At 26.8% G+C, this 24365-nt stretch overlaps 2 protein-coding genes across 3 annotated transcripts; both read right to left on the bottom strand.

The window, feature by feature from the left end:
• Nucleotides 1-4969: 4969 nt before the first annotated feature.
• Nucleotides 4970-13968, bottom strand: LOC145750391 (uncharacterized). Of its 2 annotated transcripts, XM_082566419.1 has the most exons (30): nt 13835-13968; nt 13214-13390; nt 12640-12790; nt 12433-12542; nt 12095-12268; nt 11533-11733; nt 11248-11360; nt 11029-11142; nt 10671-10847; nt 10035-10166; nt 9871-9955; nt 9578-9689; nt 9418-9452; nt 9136-9221; nt 8885-8954; nt 8590-8699; nt 8378-8474; nt 8167-8234; nt 7896-8030; nt 7693-7821; nt 7365-7504; nt 7048-7183; nt 6830-6930; nt 6635-6747; nt 6469-6539; nt 6212-6331; nt 6010-6147; nt 5759-5901; nt 5547-5682; nt 4970-5477 (listed from the first exon to the last, which is right to left on the bottom strand). In XM_082566419.1, the coding sequence occupies exons 1-30, from the start codon at nt 13923-13925 to the stop codon at nt 5403-5405; spliced, it is 3540 nt and encodes a 1179-aa protein (XP_082422545.1). In that variant the 5' UTR covers nt 13926-13968; the 3' UTR covers nt 4970-5402. The 2 variants fall into 2 exon arrangements, with proteins under 2 accessions (XP_082422545.1, XP_082422546.1); XM_082566420.1 differs by lacking the exon at nt 13214-13390 and having other exon boundaries at nt 13835-13952.
• A 618-nt stretch (nt 13969-14586) lies between these two features.
• Nucleotides 14587-22498, bottom strand: LOC145750211 (receptor-type tyrosine-protein phosphatase alpha-like). Its single transcript, XM_082566191.1, has 28 exons — nt 22228-22498; nt 21966-22075; nt 21714-21893; nt 20813-21013; nt 20614-20726; nt 20428-20541; nt 20048-20224; nt 19836-19967; nt 19683-19767; nt 19390-19501; nt 19165-19199; nt 18890-18975; nt 18687-18756; nt 18375-18484; nt 18176-18272; nt 17935-18002; nt 17666-17800; nt 17464-17592; nt 17136-17275; nt 16819-16954; nt 16603-16703; nt 16405-16517; nt 16239-16309; nt 15991-16110; nt 15793-15924; nt 15547-15692; nt 15338-15473; nt 14587-15254 (listed from the first exon to the last, which is right to left on the bottom strand). Exons 1-28 carry the CDS (start codon nt 22275-22277, stop codon nt 15180-15182), a joined length of 3174 nt encoding a protein of 1057 aa, XP_082422317.1. The 5' UTR covers nt 22278-22498; the 3' UTR covers nt 14587-15179.
• Nucleotides 22499-24365: the final 1867 nt, after the last annotated feature.

Raw genomic sequence — 24365 nt, 5'->3', positions numbered from 1 at the left:
GGGATTAAAGGCAATCAATGATGTGTTTGTGTTGCTTCGTCCTTCAACCTAAATTCAAAATAAATTATAATATTTTAACCCTACCCAAGATTATTTTTTAACACCTTAATATATTTCCTAACCTCATATAATAGAATGTCATCCACATAACTAGTTGGTATTGGCCACTTAATAATACAATTAGGTTGGGTTGAATCAACATAAGATAAAGTTATGTTTTCAGGAACACCAAAACTGGTGGTAACACTTGAATTTGATGTTACTGATTGACTACCACAATTACCAAGCATTACAGTTACCTTTCATAAAAAAAGTTTTAAAATAAAAACCTCTTTTTAAAACAATTTTGTGTTTGTTGTAAATCTTAAAACAATAAATAAAAAAGCAATTAGGATTTTTTTAAATATAAACTTACTTATTTGAAATCATAATATTTAAAAGAAAGCTAGGTTTTTGTCATTTATATGAGTATAAAAAAATAAATTATATATATGTTTTACTCTAGCTATGTAGGTAGTTCTTGATATCAAACCTTTAAGAACAACATATGATTGACTGTAACTGTGTTGATTTGATAATATTACCCTCTGTGACCCAGATGATGAAATATCAACCTAATAAATATAATAAATTCTTTAAAATTAACAAATTTTGTTTCTGAAGTAATTACTCATTTTACCACACTACCTGAGTTATCAAGTTCAAATTAGAATGGATTGATTGAAGTGATAATAAATTTGTACTCCAAGTAACATTAATAGAGTTACCATCACATTGTACAGAATAAGCTTGTGTGGTAACTAAAATTATTTAACACACTTTAAACTTAATGAAAAAATAATGACATTGTATACGACAGTAACCTATTTTTAATACAAATAAAAATAACTAATTCTCATGTAAAATATTTACGATTCTTTTACATTTTTTTTACAAAATAACTACATTGATATTGACAGGCAAAGTTGTATGTTTCTGCACAGTTAACTGAAATTAGTTTCCAAGTTCCATTTTGATAACGAAATGCTGTGCACAAATTAGAAGGAGTTTGTGGTAATGTAAAGAAGTTAACTGGAGTTTGATCAGGCCAAACCCAGTTGTTATCTGAATACTTTGCTCCAATTATTACATGAGTGTCTGGTATATCTAAAAAATTTTACATATATATAAATGCTAAAAAAATAATCCAATACCATTTGGTATATAATATATACTATTTTAGTATTTTTTAAGCAAATTCCTTTTATGAAAAATATCTTTCAATATTATCTTTCAATAAAAACAATATATAAAAAAAATGTATACATTTTTTTGAATATGGCTAAGCAAATAATATTTCCCAAATAAAATAAAATGTAGTTAGTAGGTTTCAAGACCAATTTTCTAATTTAGATTTAACCAAACCAAGTTACTCACCAAAATATATTACAGCTTATTGAAACTTGAAGTAATATTAAATAAGCAAAAGCTTTTCAGTTAAAACACTATTTATTACCTGGAACAGATATGTTTCCATATAAGTTCTTAAACCCTTCAATACCCAGACTAGAATCATCAGTGGCAGTTAATTTGGTGGAAAAAGGTTGAGTAGCTCTATGTAAAAGATATCTTTTCAATGAATTGACATTATCGGAAGATCCAAAAAATTGAAAGTCAAAAACAATCCGCCCTGTTTATACATAATATATATATAAATGCAATGTGTTGTTTATTTAATAGCATTCAACTATTTAATAATAAACTGTTGATATTTTAAGACAATTTTAATGTTAACAGCATAAACAAAAAAATGTATAAGTTTTATTATTTACCTTCAGCAGGTTCATAACCACAATTATCAGGTGTAGGCCCAACTGTTATACTCCACCTTGTAAATCGAAATTGACAAAATGTAAGAGGTTGTGCAAATCCTGGCTTTGAACTAAATTTTAAAATTATGTCAATGTTATATTTATTAGATGCCAGTTGATCTGTACCCAAACAACAAAAATTTCAAAATTTTTTAAAAGTTTTTTTTCCCTTGCAGACCATTTGGCTATCTGCTATGGCTATCATTTTTGGCTATCGAGCGATCCATACTTAGTCCATTTACATTAATTGTGACTATTATGTGTTGCTAGTTTCTATCTATAAATACTTTCTTAACAAACCATTATCAAATTAATAAATATGTCTGAAAATACAGTATGTTTTTTATTGTTTGTAGAGTTATTGACAATTGTATTGCTCATTCTTTTACTTTTTTCGTAACCATTGCACTTATCATAAGATAAGAGCAGTAGTTCTAATATGTAATACAGATTTTTAACAACTAACTTTTTATATTAAAGTTATTTTAATAACAACAGCTATATATGAAAAAAGGGCAGTGTGAATTAAACTTGGTTTTGTTTTAAACATTATAATGTAATTGATTAAATCAAATTATTTTGTAATTTAAAATGGTGAGCAATAAATGGTCATAATGATAAATTTTGTGTGCCTAAATTCTTCTGACACTTGCGCATGCACTTATATTATATATTCAACAAAGTAACTAACATACTTACTGAACTAAGGTTTACCATAGTTAATATACCCATTTAGCATATATGTGTGCCTTAAATTTTATAAAGGTGACGCAATGCGAGTTTGAATGGACTTAAACCCCCAATACAGTTTTCCTTATGTGTATTAACCCATGTAAGAATCAACTGGCAATCATATTATTCGATCATCTTAATTTAAAATTTAAAAAAAAATATTTTGAGTGTTGTATAGTCTATTTTTACCAACCTTTTGTAAAGATCAACATAAGCAATGTCTCCTAAACGTTCAGCACTCATCCAACCATTTATTTCTTCAGGTGATAAAGCATATCTGTATGCTCTGGCTATATTACCTTCATGTTCATCTTGCTTGTAAAATATCCACACTCTTTGCAAATCTGCTGGAATTAAAAAATTGTATTGGTAGCAGATGAAAGGGGAACAACAAAAACTTAAATTTTATTTAAATACTTATAACGACCTTTTTAACACTTATATATATTTTAAGTATATTACTGTTTATTAAACTGCTTAATGATCAGTTTCAAATAGGAAAAAACTTTTTTTTTACCATTTCTATATTTGTTGTTAATAAGATTGATAATAAAATCGTTTGCTTTTTGATTTCGAATTGAAGCCAAACTTCCACCATTTTCCTTACAAAAATTCTCAGCATTTTTAACATTAAGTTGATTGTCTGATAAACTGTAGATAGTATCTTTAATTCCAATTACACTGTCACTACAAGCTAAATATATATGAAATGATTTTAATTTATTAACCTTTTCGTGTTTATTTGTTCACATTCTACCAACTAACAGACTTTAAATACCAATTTTAATACAAAAAATCTAATTGACCACGATTATAAATTAAACCGGCAGCATGGTGTAGTGATAAGAACTCTTGCTACACCACACATGAGGTCGTGGGTTCAATCCCCACTGATCTCATGCTGTAGCGCCCTCGAGTAAGGCGCTATAAACGGTATGAACTCCTGCTGAGCCAGCACTTAATCAGTAGCATAATTACTGGGCAATTATAGTCTCTATAATATCCCAAACTGCCACAGGAAACTCGAGACTGGGTCGGAGTAACTTATGTTACTCTATGTTTAAGTCGCGCATTCGACTTTCCCACATCGAGGATAAAGATATATACAAAAAAAAACAAAAAAAAAAGTATTTCAAGTTAAAACCACGTGATTTAAAAATGTGGGAATTTCCCCAATGAATATTAGTAAAATTGTTTTTTTTATATTTATTCTCTATCCAAAAAAACTTACTTTGCTACTTAAATATAAAAAACGATAACATTTTTCTTACTTTAACAAAGTTTTAAGTTGCGTTTAGCAGTTTTAGAGATTATTTACTGTAAAAATTTACGTAAATATAAAAATATAATAAACAGAAAATGAATAATGAGTTTACATATTTCTGTAAGTAACAACAAGAAAATAAATCTTACCTCCTTCAATTGAAGATAAAAAGCTTAAAATAACTACGATAAACGTATAAATCCAAAAATTATTATATGGCCTTACGCCGATATTTTTCATGTTGCATACATGTAGCTTTCACTACACTTATAACCCGTTTTAACAAAAAAATAAAACACAAATGATTAATATAACACCTATAGTTTTAGTTTAAACCTCTATATAAATTGACTTTACAACTTCCCCTATGAGTCAGTTTGTTAATATTAGTAGCAAGAAACACACCACGTGATTATTTTCAATTGTGAAAATAACGTAGACAAGCTTATATTCGGTGCATAGGAGGATGTTAGTTTGACGTAAAAATAACTTTTTAAATAGCATTTGCCCTGCATAAATGCAACCTTATTATTAAAAAAGTATTAACAAAAAAAAAAATTTTAACTTAAAAAGTCATTATTAAAACCCTGTTTTGTTTAAAAAAACGAAAATCGCCTAATCATAAAACGTATAGACCTAAATTGCAAGCGAACACTGTATCTTCTAGAAATACAATTTCTAGTTTTACATTTGGAAATAAAAACAGTTAAATGTAATACATAAAAGAACTACAAAATATCTTTTGACCTTTTTGTTGTTAGTTGGTCTTGGTTTAAATTTAACTTTTAAAGTTGCTGCATAATAGTTCATTAATTTCAATTTTTTATTGTTTCCTTATTAAAAAACAATGGATTAGATTGCCGATGAAAATATTAAACAGCCTGTACGTAAACCGTTCGATTGTTAAAGTAGGTAAGTTGCTGAAATAAATATTGTTTGTATGCACTGTAACTTTGCACATACTTTTATAACTTTAAATCATAGAATATATAAAGTGAAAAGAGAAACAAACACATAATTTACAAAAAAATATTAACATGATAAATTTTATAACTTATCAATATCATTATTTATTTTTACTATAAGAAATTATTTAACCTTTTTATACATTTAAGCAGGTAAATTAAACTTTATTAAAGAAATAACAAAAAATAACTTTATAAATTTCAGTAAACACAAAAAGAAAAAATAGAAATATAGTTTCTACATAAAAAAAAACGGAAAAAACCGTAACTTCTACATACAAAGTTAAATACAAATCGTTTGCCAAGGTTGATAACCACAGAATAAAAAATGTATAAGATTATGTATTTTATAATATTAAATTTACTTTTGCACATCATTGTTTTAACTTTTAAATAAGTTTATATATATCAGTCTCTTAACAGTACAGTGTGTAAAGTTTTGTGCAGCGAACTGCTTAATTTCAAATTTTCTCAACAAAATTAAAGTATGCGAAATTACTGGGTCATGCAAGGTTTAAAACTAAACCAGTTTCACTGTTAACTAATAAGTTTTTAAAACTTTTATATTCTGTTTAGTAAGATATTTAAATTTTATTCGTAGTTTCCATAAGTTTCAAAGGTTTGAAGATATTGAGAAACAAATTGGTAACAAAAATGATATAGCTCCTGCAATATAAAAAAGGTTAATTACACAGGTAATTTTATTACCAGAAACACTCTTTGAAGTTTACTTACATATCGATTGACCATGTTGGGTCTCATATCTCTAAGATCTTTGATTGCTCGAAATACATCAATCCTACGCTGGGATTTCAATCTTTCCAAGATATTCATCAGAGCAATAAAAAGACCAGTTCTTGTACAACCATTTCTTAAATAAAACCCAAAATATTTCGGTTAATAAATTTTTTACAGCAATGCATTTTATATAAAAATTTAATATTTACCTGCAATGTACAAGTGACAAACTGGTTTTCGAATCACTGGAAAAGAGCATTTGATTTGTGATAACATCAAGCAATACCCCAACACTTGGTGGCGTGGTATCATCACTCCAAGTGGTCAAAGTCAGGTGATTTATTGACTTGGACTGTTTGTGAAAATTTGAAAATTAATAGCATAATACGATTTCTTTGTTAATTTTTTATAATTATAACTAAAAACATGCTCACAAAATTAATTTATTTTAATAGCTTACAACTTGGTGGTGGCTAGATGAAAGAGTAAGAAGTTTTTTGTTACAGCCTTCCATTACATTCTCCTTAACAACCTCTACCAGAATACTGCCGTGCTGAATGGTTTCACCTACTCCCATTGTTGATATCCAATCACAGTTCTATAAACAAATAAATATATTTAAAATTTATAATTAAAACACTTAAAAAATAGATAAAAATTACCACATCTTCCAGTTGTACAATTGTGTTGATGGAATTTTGTGAAACCATATTCCAAAACAACTCAGCAGTGTCATCTTGTGGATTTTGTGCAGCTACAAACTTTCTCACACATTCTGCATTCTTTAACCAACATGAAAAAAACAAGAATGTCTTGGATGTTGAAACTAAAACTTTATTATGCAACAACAAACATATAGCCTTAACACTTTGTGATGTCTCCATTTTGAATTAATTAAAAAACATTGTAATTGACTAACCTGTACATAAGATGCATTAACATACACTTTTGACTCAAAACCTTCCAACACCATCACAATATTTTCATCATCTGAATATGAATAAAAAGTAAGTCTAAAGGTATTTTATCATTAGAAAACAATCAATAAATTAATAGGTTTAACATGTTTCACAATTAAAAATTACTTGGTCTGCACAGAAGATCAACATTTTGACTGGAGTTTTTATCAGCTGTTAAGTAAGTATGAAGGTCTACAAGTGTACTTAGTCTTTTGAACTCTGTTTGAACTAATTTGCTTCTACCATAAAAAAAGTTATCTTTAACGGCATTCATTTTAATACATTTTTTTTAATAATAAACTAAGGCATCATGTAACTTACATTTCATTGCTATTTAAGTTGGAAAAGTCTTGTACTGACAGATCACTGTTTGGAAGCATGTAGTTTTCCATTACAAGTTTAAATATTAATCCATATTGGTTCTAAATAGAATTGCCAAAGAAATTATGAATGATTTTTACAAAATAATAAAAACAAGTTAGGATTTAAAAAATAAGCACAACAGCTAACTTTAGTTGCTATTAAAAAAAAATACTTACAGCATTTTGGACCATCTGAGTTCTATTTTTTCGCATTTCCAGAATAGTTTGATGAATGTCAGCTCCCTTTTGATCTTCGAGTTGATGAAACAAAATGTCCATTGCAATATAAGTTCCTGATCTACCTGCTCCAGCACTATATTTTAAACAATTTATCACAAATTAAGAATTAAGGGGTATTTATAATTGGCATCACATCATTTCAGTAAGCCCTTTATATTTTAACTTGCTTTGAGGCTATTTTTTGCTAGCCAAAAGTAAGACCAGCACCATAACCTTTAAATATTAGCTTATGTATACTTGAATAAAACAATAACCTGCAGTGAACAATGATAGCTGATGTGTCAACAGTTGCTTGTTCTACCATGTCATGTAAATGAACAATAGTTGAAGTAGTTTCTGGTACTCCATGGTCAGGCCAGGCCACCAACTGAATTTGGATGATTTCTTGTTTGACCTTTGTTAACAGAAAAAAAATGTGAATCAAAAATGTATTTGATGTTAGCATAATTAATAAACCAATACTTGAAAAGGATACGAAAATGTTTATGTAATATTGGACTGTAGCTTATTTATTTAAAAGTACATGGTGAGTGATATACAAATCTATATAATATTGGTATGTTATTGACAAGTTAATCTAACATCAGGACAAGTAAGAATTAATTTTCTTCTGAAGATTCCCTCTGAACATGATTCTTCAACATTTTGAATTTGAAATTTACCAACTTGTTTGCTTTTATTGATGTTAGGCCAATACTGGGAACACTTTTCCTAAAAATCAAATAATTAGTTAAAATATAAATACATACATACTTATTTTTACAAAAACAAACAATTTAAGTTACCTTGGCATTTTCTACTAAGCTAGTAAGCATAACAATGACATTAGATTTTTGCTGATAAATCATTGTCCAAAAATCGTTAACAGTAAAGTCATTTGGGCCTTGTGCTGCTATAAATTTTTTTTCCTGTTTGTAACCCTAAATAAAACAGTCTAAATTTAAAAAAAAGCTACTTTCAGGGCTTAAAAAGGTTGATAAAAACTTATTATTAAAATTTTAAGCTGCATTCTGCATTAAGTTAATACACAAAAAGTCTTAGCTAATATATATTTACATCCATAAAAGCAGCATTTATGTAATCTTCACCCTTGTTATCTTTCAGTATAACTCTAGCATGATCAACTAAAATTAAAAAGTTTTAAATTAAGTTATAATATTTATAATATAAATGTAGTTAAGATGGAGTTTGTCATTTAGAATTCTACAGTGAACTAATTTTTTATGTCTTGTTAATCAACCAATATTTCAAGTTATTAAAAACTTACATGGATAAATGTTTTTATAACGATTTTTCTTCTTGCTACTTTCAAGTTGAGCATTTGTACATGAATTATCAAACTTCTTGCATTCATCAACCAATTTCTAAAACAAATAAAAACATGTTAGGCTGTATTACTTTAAAAGTATTAATATTTAATTAAAAGCGTTTAAAAATAAAAATTTTCCATAAACTAGTAAAAACTTCTACTTTATATACCTGGAATAAGGTTTGTAATTTTTTGTTGGTAATAATATCAACATATTTAGATTGTAGATCTTTTTCTTTGATAAAAGTTGGGGAACGAGATTGCTTCTTAGCAGGTTTCACTAAAAACAAAATATTTAAATAAAATAAGAAATGTTATCACAAATGCTTAATCAATTAAAAAACAACCAATGACTTGGTCCTTTTAAAAACAATTAGTTACTTTAATATCGTGAGTCACATTTCTTACTTTGGTAATGCAATGATGATTAATTATAAAAACAATATTTAAAGTATTTCCTTTTACCTGCACTAGATTTATCTATAACAGCATATACATCATTTGATGATGGAACAAAATTGGCATAGTTGGAATTCTGTATTATTAACAACCATGTCAAATTGATAAAACAACTTTTAACCAAAAAAAAAACACATTTCTAGTAAAAATCTGTCAATTTACCAAAAAATGTATTATGTTAGGGTTATACGGTATGTTTATCAAGGAACTAATTTGTTTTAAGATATTTTATATTTGCAAGAAAACTAAAAACTCACAGTGGCACTAGTTGCTTGTGTAGTTGGTGAAGCTGGTGATAAATTATTAGTTAGACTGGTATCAAGATTTTTTACAGTAGCAGTTCCTGTGTGTTGTTTTTTATAAGTTAAAATTTATATATACTACATTTTTTTTCTATTTATACAACATATCAAAATCAATCTGCAGATAATTAGCAAATAAAGTAGAATTATACCATCAATAAAATTTAAAACTGTCATCAGGTTACAAATATTATTTAGGCAGAGAAGTTCTTACATAAGAAATATGAAAACACTTACCATTTGGTTTTTGTGGGACTTTGGTATTTCTTTTTCTAAAGTAAAAAGAATAAGTTTCTTTTTTTTTTAATTAATTGTTTATTTTTCAGATTATTAACAAAACAATGCCATTTATATATATTACAAGCTACAAAAATAATTGATTTCAAATTTTTCTTACCTTCTTTTTTTCATAAAAATAACAACCAAGATGATAATTATTATTAGAATAACACCTACACATGGACCAATAATAGCTGCAATTGGTACACTTGTACCAGTTCCACCACTACCTTTTAAATATTTAAAATTTAATACTTTTTTATTAGGTCCATCCTTAACATAAAAAGCTAATTTTTATTGACAAAAAGGTATCATATTTACACTGATTTGTAATTTTTTAAAAATTAAATTTGAAATTACACATATTTAGCTTCCAATCTGTTACATTCATACATCAAACAATGTTTCTACCTGTTTCTATTACTTCAATTGGTGAAACACAAGTTCCATTTACATTTTTCCATTCTCCAAAACCTTCACAAGAACTTGCTCTTATCTAAAAAATGAAATCATTTATAAATTAAGCAAAGAAATATTTTAAACTAAATCAAAAATATAAAAAATAAAATAATTACCCTGAATGTAACAGTTTTGTTGTAATTATGAACATCTAAAGGTATTTTGATAAAGTATTCATTTTCCATTGTATTTAATAAGTTGGGATTAATGGTAATCAATGATGTGTTTGTGTTGCTTTGTCCTTCAATCTAAACCAAATAAAAAATATTTACCAGAGTAAAACAAATGTTAACTTGTTCAGCTTACAATTATACAGAATTGTAATTTACTAGTCAGTGCACGAATTTAAATATCAAGATAAGAGTTTGATCGCAACTCCAATTTTTTTTTTTCCATCAACATGTGTTAGATTAAAATAATCAACAATGGAAAAACCTTTTGATTTAAAACATTATTATTTTTTGTATATATATTTAGATAAACTTTACTACATAAACATGTCTGGGGTTGCCTTTGGCAGTTCAAGAATTTATACACTATAATTCCCCAAGAAACATGGGCTGCTAATGAAGCATTGGCTTAGAAGGAGTTCATAACATTTATAGTGCCTTACTAGAGGGCGCTACAACATGAGAGCAATGGGGATTAAACCCAGAATCTTAAAAACAGAATATAAGTGTTTCGACCACTACATCATGTTGCCGGTCATTATGAGAACAGTTGATTATTTTGAATATACAGTTAAGTCTTACTTCATATGAAAGAATGTCATTCACATAACTAGTTGGTATTGGCCACTTGATAATACAATTAGATTGAGTTGAATCAACATAAGATGAAGTTATAACATCAGGAATTCCAAAACTGGTTGTAACACTTGAATTTGATGTTATTGATTGACTACCACAGTTATTAAAGGAAACTGTTACCTAATGCAAAAGCACATAAAAATAAAATGAATTTGTTAAAAAATATTTCATAACAAATAATACAAAAAAATGTCGGTGTTAAAATTAGTTCTAAAAGGTAAAAAAAGGAAAACATGTATTTAACTAATGGAAGTTTAGCTTCACTTAAATATATTATAAAAAGTTCAAAAATATGTTTTACCCTTGCTATGTATGTAGTTTTAGGCATTAAGCCTACAAAAAAATTACTGGATTGATTATTACTATATTGCATTGTTAATATGCGTTTCATTGTCCTTATATCTATAATATCCAACTAAAAAAAAATAAATAAAACCCCTGCAAAACTCTCGATTTTAGTTTTTTTTTTAAGTAAACAATGCTTTAAAAAGTAATAAGAGTAACATTTTTACCATCTTACCTGTGTTATTAAGTTCAAGTTAGAGTAGTTTGATTGAAGTGATAATAAATTTGTACCCCAGGTTACATTAATAGAGTGACCATCACATTGTACAGAGTAAGCTTGTGTGGTCACTAAACAACAAAAAGTGAATTAACACACTTTAAACTAAATAATTTTTTTAATGACAACATATACAGTGGTTAAGTATTTAAAAGTAACCTATTTTTTATACACAAAGTAAAAAACAAGTAATTTTATGTAAAATGTTTACAATTCTTTCACATTTTTTTACAAAAAATTTACATTGGTATTGGCAGGCAAAGTTGTATGTTTCTGTACAGTTAATTGGAATTAAATTCCAAGAACCATTTTCATAATGAAATGCTGTGCACAAGTTAGAAGGAGTTTGTTGTAATGTAAAGAAGTTAACTGGAGTTTGATTAGGCCAAACCCAGTTGTTATCTGAATATTTTGCTCCAATTATTACATGTGTGTCTGGTATATCTATAATTAAAAAATCTCATTGTAGTATTTTTTAAACAGTACTTTTATCAAAACCATAATAAATAATTGGTCTGCCAATAATTAATTTACTTTAATAAAGAGCTGTTGTTTTTTTTATTAAATATAAATCAATATTAAAAACAATATATTAAAAATAAACAGTTTTAAAAAAAAAAAAATATATATATATATATGCAAACTATTTGTTAAAAATAGCTTAAAGAAAATCCTTTATACCTTTAAGACTAAAGTTAAATTTAAATATGAAGTTAAAACAAGTTAATTAATAAAATATATTGTAGCTTTAGCTTAAGGTAAACAACCCCAAATAAACATTCTAAGCAAATACAAACAGTTTTACCTGGAACAAATATAGTTCGATATAAGTTTTCAAATTTTTCAATACCAGGTTTTGAATCATCAATGGCTGTTAACTTGGTGGAAATGGGTTGCCCATTTCTATTTATAAGATATCTTTTCAATGAGTTAACATTATTGCGAGATCCATAAAATTGAAAGTCAAAAACAATTCTTCCTGTATAGATTGAGTACAAATTTGATGTATGGTTCACTTGATATCATTTACCCATTTAATAGTAAAATATTAATGTTGTTTGTTTTTTTTATATTGTTAATCATATTCTTTAAATTTTGTGTACATATAAACACAAAAAAATATTATTTTAATGTATTATTTACCTTCACCAGGTGTTCTACCACAATGAGAAGGTATATCCCCCACTATTACAGTCCATCTTGTAAAATTAAATTGACAAAATGTAAGAAGTTGTGTGAACTTTGACCCTGAACTAAATTTTTAAATTTTTTTCAGTGTTATATATATTTAATCATATTAAATTAAATAGATTTTCAATGTTTTATAATATAGCCTATTATATTATAAACCTTTTATAAAGATCAACATAAGCAATGTCTCCCAAGCGACCAGCACTCATCCAACCATTTATTTCTTCAGGTGATAAAGCATATCTGTATCCTCGACCATAATCATTTTTATCATTTACCCATTTGTAAAATATCCACACCCTTTGCAAACCTTTAGGAATTAAAAAAATTGTATTTAAAAATACAACAACTTAAGTAAGCTGTTGATATAAAACAATAAAAAGTTGTTACTAAAAAGAAGATTACCTTTTTAACACCTATATATATATTATATATATAATAATAAACTGCTTAATGATCAGTCAGTCCAGAAAGTAGGGCAGCGTGCATGCACAAGATTTTTTCGTTGAAAAAAATGCACGCCTGAAATTGGCGTTTTGCACGCCTGGCTTTAAAAGAAACGCAAAATTAAGGTAAACACGCTAACATAAATCACGAGTGCACGAGTAGACCGAAAATTTTAATACCCAGGCACGCGCGGTCACGCCAATTTTTACGCTTGCACGCACGAGATCTCGTCGAAAACTACCTTACTTTCCAGGCTGGGATCAGATAGTAAATAACTGTATTTTACCATTTCTATATTTGTTGTTAATAAGATTGGTCATAAAATTATTCGTTTGTTGATCAGGGATTAAAGCTAAATTTCCACCATTTTCCTTACAAGTATTCTCAGCATTTTCTACATTAAGTTGATTGTCTGATAAACTGTATATAGTATCACCAATTCCAATTAAACTGTTACTACAGGCTAAATATATTTAAATAATGTTATTTATTAAGCTTTATGGGTTTATTTGTTTACATCCTAATAAATAACAGATTTTAACTACCAATTTCCATACAAAAAAATATAATAGTATTAGATTATAGTATTATTAAAGTAAACCAGGTTTGTCAAAACCACGTGATTTGAAAGTATGGGAATTTCCCTAATTGATGCTAGTAAAATTGTTATTTTTTTATATTTATTCATTATCCAGAAAAGCTTACTTTGCAGCTTAAATATAATAAACGATAACATTTTTCTTACTTTAACGAAGTCTCAAGTTGCGTTTAGTAGTTTTATAGATTATTTACTGTACAAAATTAAACAAATATAAAAATACAATAAAAATGAAATTTTTTGTTTACATCCTTTAAATTTTTGGTTTACATCCTTTAATAAAAAAAACAATAAGTAAATAAATCCTACCTTCTTTACTTGAAGTTGAAATGCATAAAATAATTACGATTAGAGTATAAATCCGATAACTATTAATCGGCCTTACGTCGATATTATTCATGTTTCATACATATAACTTTTAACACACCTATAACAAGCTAAAACTAAAGAAAAAAAAAGAAATTAATATATGAGCACCTACAGTCTTAGTCTTAGCCTATATATGAGTTGACTTTACAACTTCCTTAAATGAGTCGATTTGTAAATATCAGTGGCAAGAAAAACACCACGTAAATATTTTCAGTTGTGAAAATAATGTAGGCTTATATTCAATACACACGACATCTCGACATGTTAGTTTAACGTAAAAAAAATATTTGAATTAGCACTTGCTTCACATATTTGTAAACCTACTTACAACAAAAACATTTAAATATTTTAAAATTTTGCATTTCGAAATGTTTTTTGTCTTACTGTAATATAATTCGGCAAAAATATTGCTACTAAAAAATTAAACGAAAATGCTTATTGTTCAAAACATTAAGGGTTATTAAACCACTATATTTTTAAACGCCTCTCAATGTCATTATTAAGTCTTACTAAAAGAGAAATAAAATAAATCCTTATTATTTGCATATTAATAATACAAAAAAGGGAATTTAAAAAGAACTTGGTAATTTAATATTTTTTAAAAACTGAAATAAAAAGTTAACTTGAATATCTTAACAATACTAAAATAATGCCCAAATGTATATTTTCTTAAACTTAAACAGAGTGCATTAAACTATGAAAAAAATAGCATCGTGGGTGTTTAATATTTTACGTAGCCACAACCAGTATGCATATTGTTTATTATCTTTATGTTGGCCTGGTAAATTGTGTGATTTTGAAAATTGAACCCGCATTTTTAACCTCGATATGCTTTAAAACAGGTGAAATTAAACACATAGCCTCTTTTACAGAAAAAAAAACTTTATAAATTGAAATATATACAAAAAATGAAATTAAATTCACATAACAAAAATAATAAGCTACAACAAAAATTAAATACCGATTATAACATTCAAAATTTCAATACAAATCATTTAGCAAGGATAATAATCACAAAGTAAAAATGTATCAGGCTATGCATTTTATAACGATAAAGTCTCCTTTACATATGCGTATTTTAAATAAGCTTATACATATCTGTCACTCAAAAGTACAGTGTTTAAAGTTTTGTGTAGCAAATTGCTTGATATCAAGTTTTTTTTAACAAAATAATAATAAACAGATTTAAGTGGTCAAGCAAAGATTTTAACTAAACTAGATTTATTGCTACAACAAACAAGTTTTAGAACTCATATATTCTGCCTTATAGTTGGAAATTTGAATATTATTCGTAGTTGCCATAAGTTTCAAAGGTTTGAAGATATTGAGAAACAAATTGGTAACAAAAATGATATAGCTCCTGCAATATAAAAAAAAGGTTAATAACACAGGCCCAACATGGGGTAATTTTATTACTAGACCCAGTCTTTAGAGTTTACTTACATATCGATTGACCATGTTGGGTCTCATATCTCTAAGATCTTTGATTGCTCGAAATACATCAATCCTACGCTGGGATTTCAATCTTTCCAAGATATTCATCAGTGCAATAAAAAGACCAGTCCTTGTACAACCATTTCTTGAATAATAAAACCCAACCAAAATATTATGTTGAAACTCTACATAATATGTTTTAAAAAGTAAATAGTTACCTGCAATGTACAAGTGACAAACTTGTTTTCGAATCACTGGAAAAGAGCATTCGATTTGTGATAACATCAAGCAAAACCCCAACACTTGGTGGGGTGGTATCACTACTCCAAGTGGTCAAAGTCAGGTGATTTATTGACTTAGATAGCTTGTAAAAGTTTTAAAAATAATTAGAAATATTTTGTCAGTCTTTATAAATCTAGTTACAACATCCCTAATGAATTCAATGTAACTTTTTAAAAGCTTACAACATGGTTGTTGGAAATAGTAAGAAGTTTCTTGATACAGCCTTCCATTACATTCTCTTTAACAACCTCCACTAAGAAGTTACCATGCTGAATGCTTTCACCTTCTCTTGTTGCTGATATCCAATCACAGTTCTATAACCAAATAAATAGGTTATAATATAGTTATCAAAATACTTAAAAATATACTACAATATTTACCACATCTTCCAGTTGAACAATTGTGTTGATAGCATTCTGTGAAACCATATTCCAAAATAACTCAGCAGTGTCATCTTGTGGATTTTGTGCAGCAACAAACTTTCTCACACATTCTGCATTCTTTAACCAACATGAAAAAAACAAGAATTTATTACATACCAAACCCAACAGTTTTTTATGCAACAACTGCCTTAAAATTGTGTGTACCTTCATTTTATACTGAATAAAAAACATTGTAATTGACTAACCTGCATATAAGATGCATTAACATACACTTTTGACTCAAAACCTTCCAACACCATCACAATATTTTCATCATCTAAATATGAATAAAAAGTAAGCCTTAAGGTATTTTATCATTAGAAAACAATCAATAAGTTAATAGGTTTAACATGTTTCACAATTAAAAATTACTTGGTCTGCATAGAAGATCAACATTTTGATCAGGGTTTTTATCAGCTGTTAAGTAAGTATGAAGGTCTATAAGTGTACTCAGTCTTTTGAATTCGGTTTGAGCTAATTGGCTTCTACAATAAAAAAGTTATTTTTCAATGGCATTCATTTTAATTTCTTTGTTTTTTTATTAATACACTGGTAAGGCATATAACTTACATTTCATTGTTAGATAATTGAGAGTAGTCTTGTACTGAAAGATCACTGTTTGGAAGCATGTAGTGTTCCATTACAAGTTTGAATATTAATCCATATTGGTTCTGAATAGAATTGCCAAAGAAATTATGAATGATTTTACATAATAATAAAAATAAGTTAGAATTTAAAAAATAAGTTCAACAGTTAACTTTAGTTTCTATTAAAAAAAATACTTACAGCATTTTGGACCATCTGAGTTCTATTTTTCCGCATTTCCAGAATAGTTTGATGAATGTCAGCTCCCTGTTGATCTTTAAGTTGATGAAATAAAATGTCCATCGCAATATAAGTTCCTGATCTACCTGCTCCAGCACTATATTTAAAACAATTTATCACAAATTAAGAATTAAGAGGCATTTATAATTGGCATAACTTCATTTTAGTAAGCCCTTTATATTTTAACTTGCTTTGAGGCTATTTTTTGCTAGCCAAAAGTAAAACCAGCACCATAACCTTTAAATATTAGCTAATGTATACTTGAATAAAACAATAACCTGCAGTGAACAATAATGGGTGATGTGTCAAGAGTTGCTTGTTCTACCATGTCATGTAAATGAACAATAGTTGATGTAGTTTTTGGTACTCCATGGTCAGGCCAGGCCACCAACTGAATTTGGATGATTTCTTGTTGGACCTTTGTTAACAGAAAAAAAATTAAAATCTAAAATGTATTTGATATTAGCATAAATAATAACCAATACTTGAAAAGGATACGAAAATGTTCAGGTAATATTGGATTGTAGCTTATTTATTTAAAAGTACATTGGTGAGTGATATACAAATCTATATAATATTGGTATGTTATTGACAAGTTAATCTAACATCAGGACAAGTGAGGATTAATTTTCTTCTAAAGATTCCCTCAGAACATGATTCTTCAACATTTTCAATTTGAAATTTACCAACATGTTTGTTTTTGTTGATGTTAGGCCAATACTGGGAACACTTTTCCTAAAAATCAGATAATTAGGTAAAATATAAATACATACATACTAATTTTACAAAAACAGACAATTTAAGTTACCTTGGCATTTTCTACCAGGCCAGTAAGCATAACAATGACATTAGATTTTTGCTGATAAATCATTGTCCAAAAATCGTTGACAGTAAAATCAGTTGGGCCTTGTGCTGCTATAAACTTTTTTTCTTGTTTGTAACCCTGGATAAAACATCCGGAATTAATAAAAAAGCTATTTTCCGGCCTTAGAAGGGTGATAAAAACTAATATTAAAATTTTAAGCTGTATTCTGCATTAAGTTAATACACAAAAAGTCTTAGCTAATATAAATTTACATTTATAAAAGCAGCATTTATGTAATCTTCACCCTTGTTATCTTTCAATATAACTCTAGCATGATCAACTAAAATGAAAAAGTTTTAAATTAAGTTATAATCTTTATAATATAAATGTAGTTAAGATGGGGTTTATTATTTAAAATTCTACAGTGAAAATAAAATGTTAATAGTTTAAGATACAGTAGCTAGCGCTCTTATAATTTCTCATGTCCATAAACCAAGATTTTTAAAAACTTACATGGATAAATATTTTTGTAACGATTTTTCTTCTTGCTACTTTCAAGTTGTGCATTTGTACATGGATTATCAAACTTCTTGGATTCATCAACCAATTTCTAAAACAAAACAAAAAATGATAGGCTATAAAAATGTGAATAAAATCAGAAACTGAAATTTAAAACTTACCATAAACTAGTAAAAACTTCAATTTTATATACCTGAAACAAGGTTTGTAACTTTTTGTTGGTAATAATATCAACATATTTTGATTGTAGATCATTTCCTTTAATAAAGGTTGGGGATTGAGATTGCTTTTTGGCAGGTTTCACTAAAAACAAAATATTTTAATAAAATAAGAAATGTTATTACAAATGCCTGATTAATTAAAAAACAAAATATTTAAATAAAAACAACTTGTTTCGGTCCTTTTTAAAACAATCAGTTACTTTTAGATTGTGAGTCAGACTTCTTACATTGTGAATGCAATAGTGATTAATTATAAAAACAATATATTAAGTATTTCATTTTACCTGCACTAGATTTATCTATAACAGCATATACATCATTTGATGATGGAACAAAATTGGCATAGTTGGAATTCTGTATTATTAACAACCATGTCAAATTGATAAAACAACTTTTAACCAAAAAAAACACATTTCAAGTAAAAATCTGTCAATTTAGCCCCCAAAAAATATGTTATTTAAGACTTGTAAAAGAACTAATAACTTACAATGGTAATAGTTGCTTGTGATGTTGGTGGAGCTGGTGATAAATCATTAGTTGGATTGGCATCAGGATTTTTTACAGTATCGCTTCCTGTAAGTTGTATACACGTTAATATATATCTATACTATATTTTGTTATAGGACATATTAAAAGCAATCTATAGGAAATTAGCGAATAAAGTATGAGGAAGTATTATCATCAATATCCAAAACTGTCATCAGGTAAAAAATTTATATATAGGCTGAGAAGTTTTTACATTAGGAATATGAAAACACTTACCAATTAGTTTTGGTGTGACTTCAGTATCTCTTTTACTAAGGTAAAAAATTTATATAAGTTTATTTATTTAAATTCAAAAAGTACGAACAAAATACATTTACAAATTGTTTGTTGGAATTTGCCATTTAAAAAAAACTAAACAATATTATTCAGATCATTAACAAAACAATGCCATTTATATATATTATAAGCTACAAAAATAATTCGATTCCAAATTTTTCTTACCTTCTTTTTTTCATAAAAATAACAACCAAGATGATAATTATTATTAGAATAACACCTACACATGGACCAATAATAGCTGCAATTGGTACACTTGTACCAGTTCCACCACTACCTTTTAAATATTTAAAATTTAATACTTTTTTATTAGGTCCATCCTTAACATAAAAAGCTAATTTTTATTGACAAAAAGGTATCATATTTACACTAATTTGTAATTTTTTAGACATTAAATTTAAAATTGCACATATTTAGTTCCCATTTTTTTACATGCCTACATCAAACAATGTTTCTACCTGTTTCTAATACTTTAATTGGTGAAACACAAGTCCCATTTACATTTTTCCATTCTCCAAAACCTTCACACGAACTTGCTCTTATCTAAAAAATTAAATCATTAATAATTTGTAAGCAGAGAATTATTTTAACTTGAATTAAAAATACATTACCCTAAACGCAACAGTTTTGTTGTAATTATGAACATCCAAAGGTATTTCCATAAAGTATTCATTTTCCATTGTAGTTAATGAGCTGGGATTAAAGGCAATCAATGATGTGCTTGTGTTGCTTTGTCCTTCAATCTAAATTCAAAATAACTTATAATATTTCAACCCTACCCAAGATTATTTTAAATTTTTAACATCTTAATATAATTCCTAACCTCATATGATAAAATGTCATCCACATAACTAGTTGGTATTGGCCACTTAATAATACAATTAGGTTGAGTTGAATTAATATATGATGAAGTTATGTTATCAGGAATTCCTAAACTGGTTGTAACACTTGAATATGATGTTACTGATTGACCACCACAATTACCTAGTGTTACTGTTACCTACAAACAATATTTAAAAAGAAAATTATACTATATTTATAACAACAAAAAAGTTTTGTGATTGCTATAAATTTAAAACAATAAATAAAAAAAAAATATTTCATGTTAATAAACTTCTTATTTAATACCAAAAAAAAAAAGTTTGAAAAAAAAAGAAGTTTGAGAGTCATTTTTCAATCATAAAAACAAGCATAATGTTTTACCCTTGCTATGTAGGTTGTTCTATGTGTCAAACCTTTAACAACAGCATAGGATTGATTATATTTGTAGTGATTTGAAAATACTGCCCTCTGTGTTCTAGATGGTAAAATATCAACCTAATAAATAAATAAGTTCTTTTCTTAGTTTTTTCAAATTTAACAAGATGATGAATATTTTTACCATCTTACCCATGTTAGCAAGTTCAAGTAAAAATAGATTGATTGAAGCGATAATAAATTTGTACTCCAGGTTACATTAATAGAGTTACTATCACATTGTACAGGATAAGCTTGTGTGGTCACTAAAATATAAATTTGAGTTAAATTACCAACAATATTAATTTACAAATTTTAATACTTTTCTATTCATTTTATAACGTTAATTTACATTGGTATTGGCAGGCAAAGTTGTATGTTTCTGCACAGTTAATTGGTATTAGATTCCAAGAACCATTTTGATAATGAAATGCTGTGCACAGATTAGAAGGAGTTTGTGGTAATGTAAAGAAGTTAACTGGAGTTTGATCAGGCCAAACCCAGTTGTTATCTGAATACTTTGCTCCAATTATTACATGTGTGTCTGGTATATCTGTTATAATAAAATAATAAGTGTTAACAAAGGAATTTGTTCTAAATGCCATTTTTTTATTGATTTTTAAGTAATGCACAAACCGAACTTTTATTAAATCTATAAAATTGAATTAGCAATATGTTTTTACCTTATAAAAGAGCCTGTTTATTAAAAAACAAATTGGTATTAAAACAATATATAAAGAAATAAATTTATATTAATTTATTTATATATACATTAGTTTTTAAAATATATAAAAGCAAACTTTGTTTAAAAAACAGTGTAGCTAAGGATTTAATTTTTAGTTTTAATATAGACATTTTTTTAGTGGTGGATATAAAATTTAAAAAAAAAAAATATTTTGCTTTTGTTTCTAATCTGCCAAAAAAAAATTAAAAAATACAACAAAATGCTCACAAAAAGAAAAATAGGATTATTTTCTTATGCTTGCGAGTTTAAAAAAATAAATAAAAAATGGTATCCTTGTGCAAATAATAAAAAATTATTACATAATTAAAAAATAAACACTGAGGCTTCACTATCCCATTAAAACATGCCCAAAAAAATCTTTTATAGTAGATTTAATGACCAACATCTTATTTGTTTAGGTAAAACAAGAAGTTAGGAAAGGTGAAAGTTACCGAAATATATTGTAGATTTATAATCCTAAAAAAAGCTTTTAAGCAAAACGTTAGTAGTTAAATAGTTTTTTTTATACCTGGAACATACACAGTTCCTTCTGAATTTGTAAACCCAGCAACACCAGGATTTCTATCATCAGTGGCAGTTAACTTGGTGGAAAAAGGTTGGGTGGCTCTTCCCAATAGATATCTTAATAGGCCTAGTGATTTAAGATCATTGGAAGGTCCAAAAAGTTGAAAGTCAAAAACAGTTTTTCCTGGATATAGAGATTTAATATTTCATTGATTAGTAGGTTTTGTTGCCAGTTTAAGATTGGTTATCTAATTACCTGCAGCAGGTTTATTAACACAATAATCAGGTCTAAATCCCACTGTTATACCCCACCTTGTAAATTGATATTGACAAAATATAAGAGGTTGTGTAAATCCTCGTCTTGAACTAAAATGTATATTTCTTTTAGGTAACCAAAGATTAGATTTATATTGCAGTTAAAAGATTAACATAGTCACTAATAAACAGTATAAAAAATATAAAATATTAAGTTTCGAAATAATTAATTTCAATTTTTCATGGCAAGGTATAATGTAAACCTTTTATAAAGATCAACATAAGAAATATCTCCTAGATGTCCAGCACTCATCCAACCATCTGTTTCTTCAGGTGATAAAGCATATCTGTATGCTCTGCCTATATTACCTACATGGTTAACTTGCTTGTAAAATATCCACACTCTTTGCAAACCTTATTAACATATATAAACAAAATATTATTACTGTGTTTTTGTGATACATCATTATGTATTTTAGTAAATATAGTATTTTTTTATGAGTGTTACCTGTTTATTTTTTGAACTTAAAAACAATTTATAACTAACAACTATAAAAACATTACTAGATTTATTTGATAAATAAAATATGGTTCGAAATCGTTTGATTCTTTTTTATAAATATAATTTATTTAGTAGGTTTATTAATTAAATTATAAATTTAAATATGAACTTTTTTATATTTAAACCTAATTTTAACAAACGAACACGCATTCATTGATATTGTAATAGAAAAGTAAACTAAATTTAAAAGCAAAATACCGATCTTAATTTTTTAGTAATCAAACGAGTATTAAAATATAATAATAACAAAACAATTAAAAAAAAAAATTTACACATTTTTGACTTATACTTTAACATTTTACTTAAATTTTCAACCAATATTTTTTACTTTAATAGACAGCGATAAGGACGATTTTTGACGGCGACCAGAATGCTATTAAATTATTCAAGCGTTATTTTATAAAAAAAACTAAAATAATGATTCGTTATTTTATAAAAAAACTAAAATAATGATTAAACGATAATTAGCTAGAGTTAAATCTTCATTTTAAATAGCAACATACAAAATAATAATACCAACAACATATTAAAATTTCAGAAAATTTAATCTTTAAATTTTAATAATAAAATATATTAATTAGTAATTAGTGACATTTAAATGTCGTAAATAGGAGGTTTGCGATTCGTTGGGATAATAACAAACATACTAAAAATTTAGAACTTTTACTTTTAAAGAACAAAAGTTATCGTCATTCAAAATTCGGTCAAATAAGAATAAAAACAATAATAATAATAAATATAATGACAATAACAATATGTTTCGAAATCTAAGATTTCGAACCATAATAAGCCTTAACCTGACACAAACAACTAATTTAACTTACCAGCAATGCTAAAATCATAAGTTGAAGAACATTAAAATTAATAGTTTTACCATTTCTATATTTGTTGTTGCTTAGATTAATGATAAAATTATTTGTTTGTTCATCTTGGATGGAAGTCAAATTTCCACCATTTTCCTGGCAAAAATGTTCGGCATTTTCCACATTAAGTTGATTGTCTGATAAACTGTATATAGTATTCCCAATTGCAATAACGCTGTAACTGCACGCTGAATGTCCTTAAATGATTTTAATTCGTTAAGCTTCTTGTATTTATTTCCGATAAGAATTTTAATACAAATAAATCTAATTGACGATAATCAATTATTCAAGTTTTAAGTCAAAATCACGTGATTTAAAAATGTGGGTATTTCCCTAATTGATGTTAGTAAAATTGTTATTTTTTTATATTTATTCTCTATCCAGAAAAACTTACTTTGCTACTTAAATATAGGGAACGATAACATTTTTCTTACTTTAACAAAGTTTTAAGTTGCGTTTAACAGTTTTAGAGATTATTTACTGTAAAAAATTTACGTAAATATAAAAATATAATAAACAGAAAATAAATAATGAGTTTACATATTTCTGTAAGTAACAACAAAAAAATAAATCTTACCTCCTTCAATTAAAGTTAAAAAGCTTAAAATAACTACGATAAACGTATAAATCCAAAAATTATTATATTCGTCGATATTTTTCATGTTGCTTAGCCTACATATAGCTTTCACTACACTTATAGCCCGTTATAACAAAAAAATAAAACACAAATGATTAATATAACACCTTTAGTTTTAGTCTAAACCTCTATATAAATTGACTTTACAACTTCCCCTTATGAGTCAGTATGGAATATTAGTAGCAAGAAACACACCACGTGATTATTTTCAATTGTGAAAATAACGTAGACAAGCTTATACTTAGTGCATACAACATGTTAGTTTAACGTAAAAATATTTTTTTAATTAGCACTTGCTTAATTAAAACCTAATTATTACAAAAATATTAACGAAAAATT

This window comes from Corella eumyota, chromosome 4 (genome assembly GCF_963082875.1).
Source record: "Corella eumyota chromosome 4, kaCorEumy4.1, whole genome shotgun sequence".
Taxonomy (NCBI): Eukaryota; Metazoa; Chordata; class Ascidiacea; order Phlebobranchia; family Corellidae; genus Corella; species Corella eumyota.
Note: the sequence above shows the minus strand (reverse complement) of the source record. Positions and strands in the feature narration are given on the sequence as shown.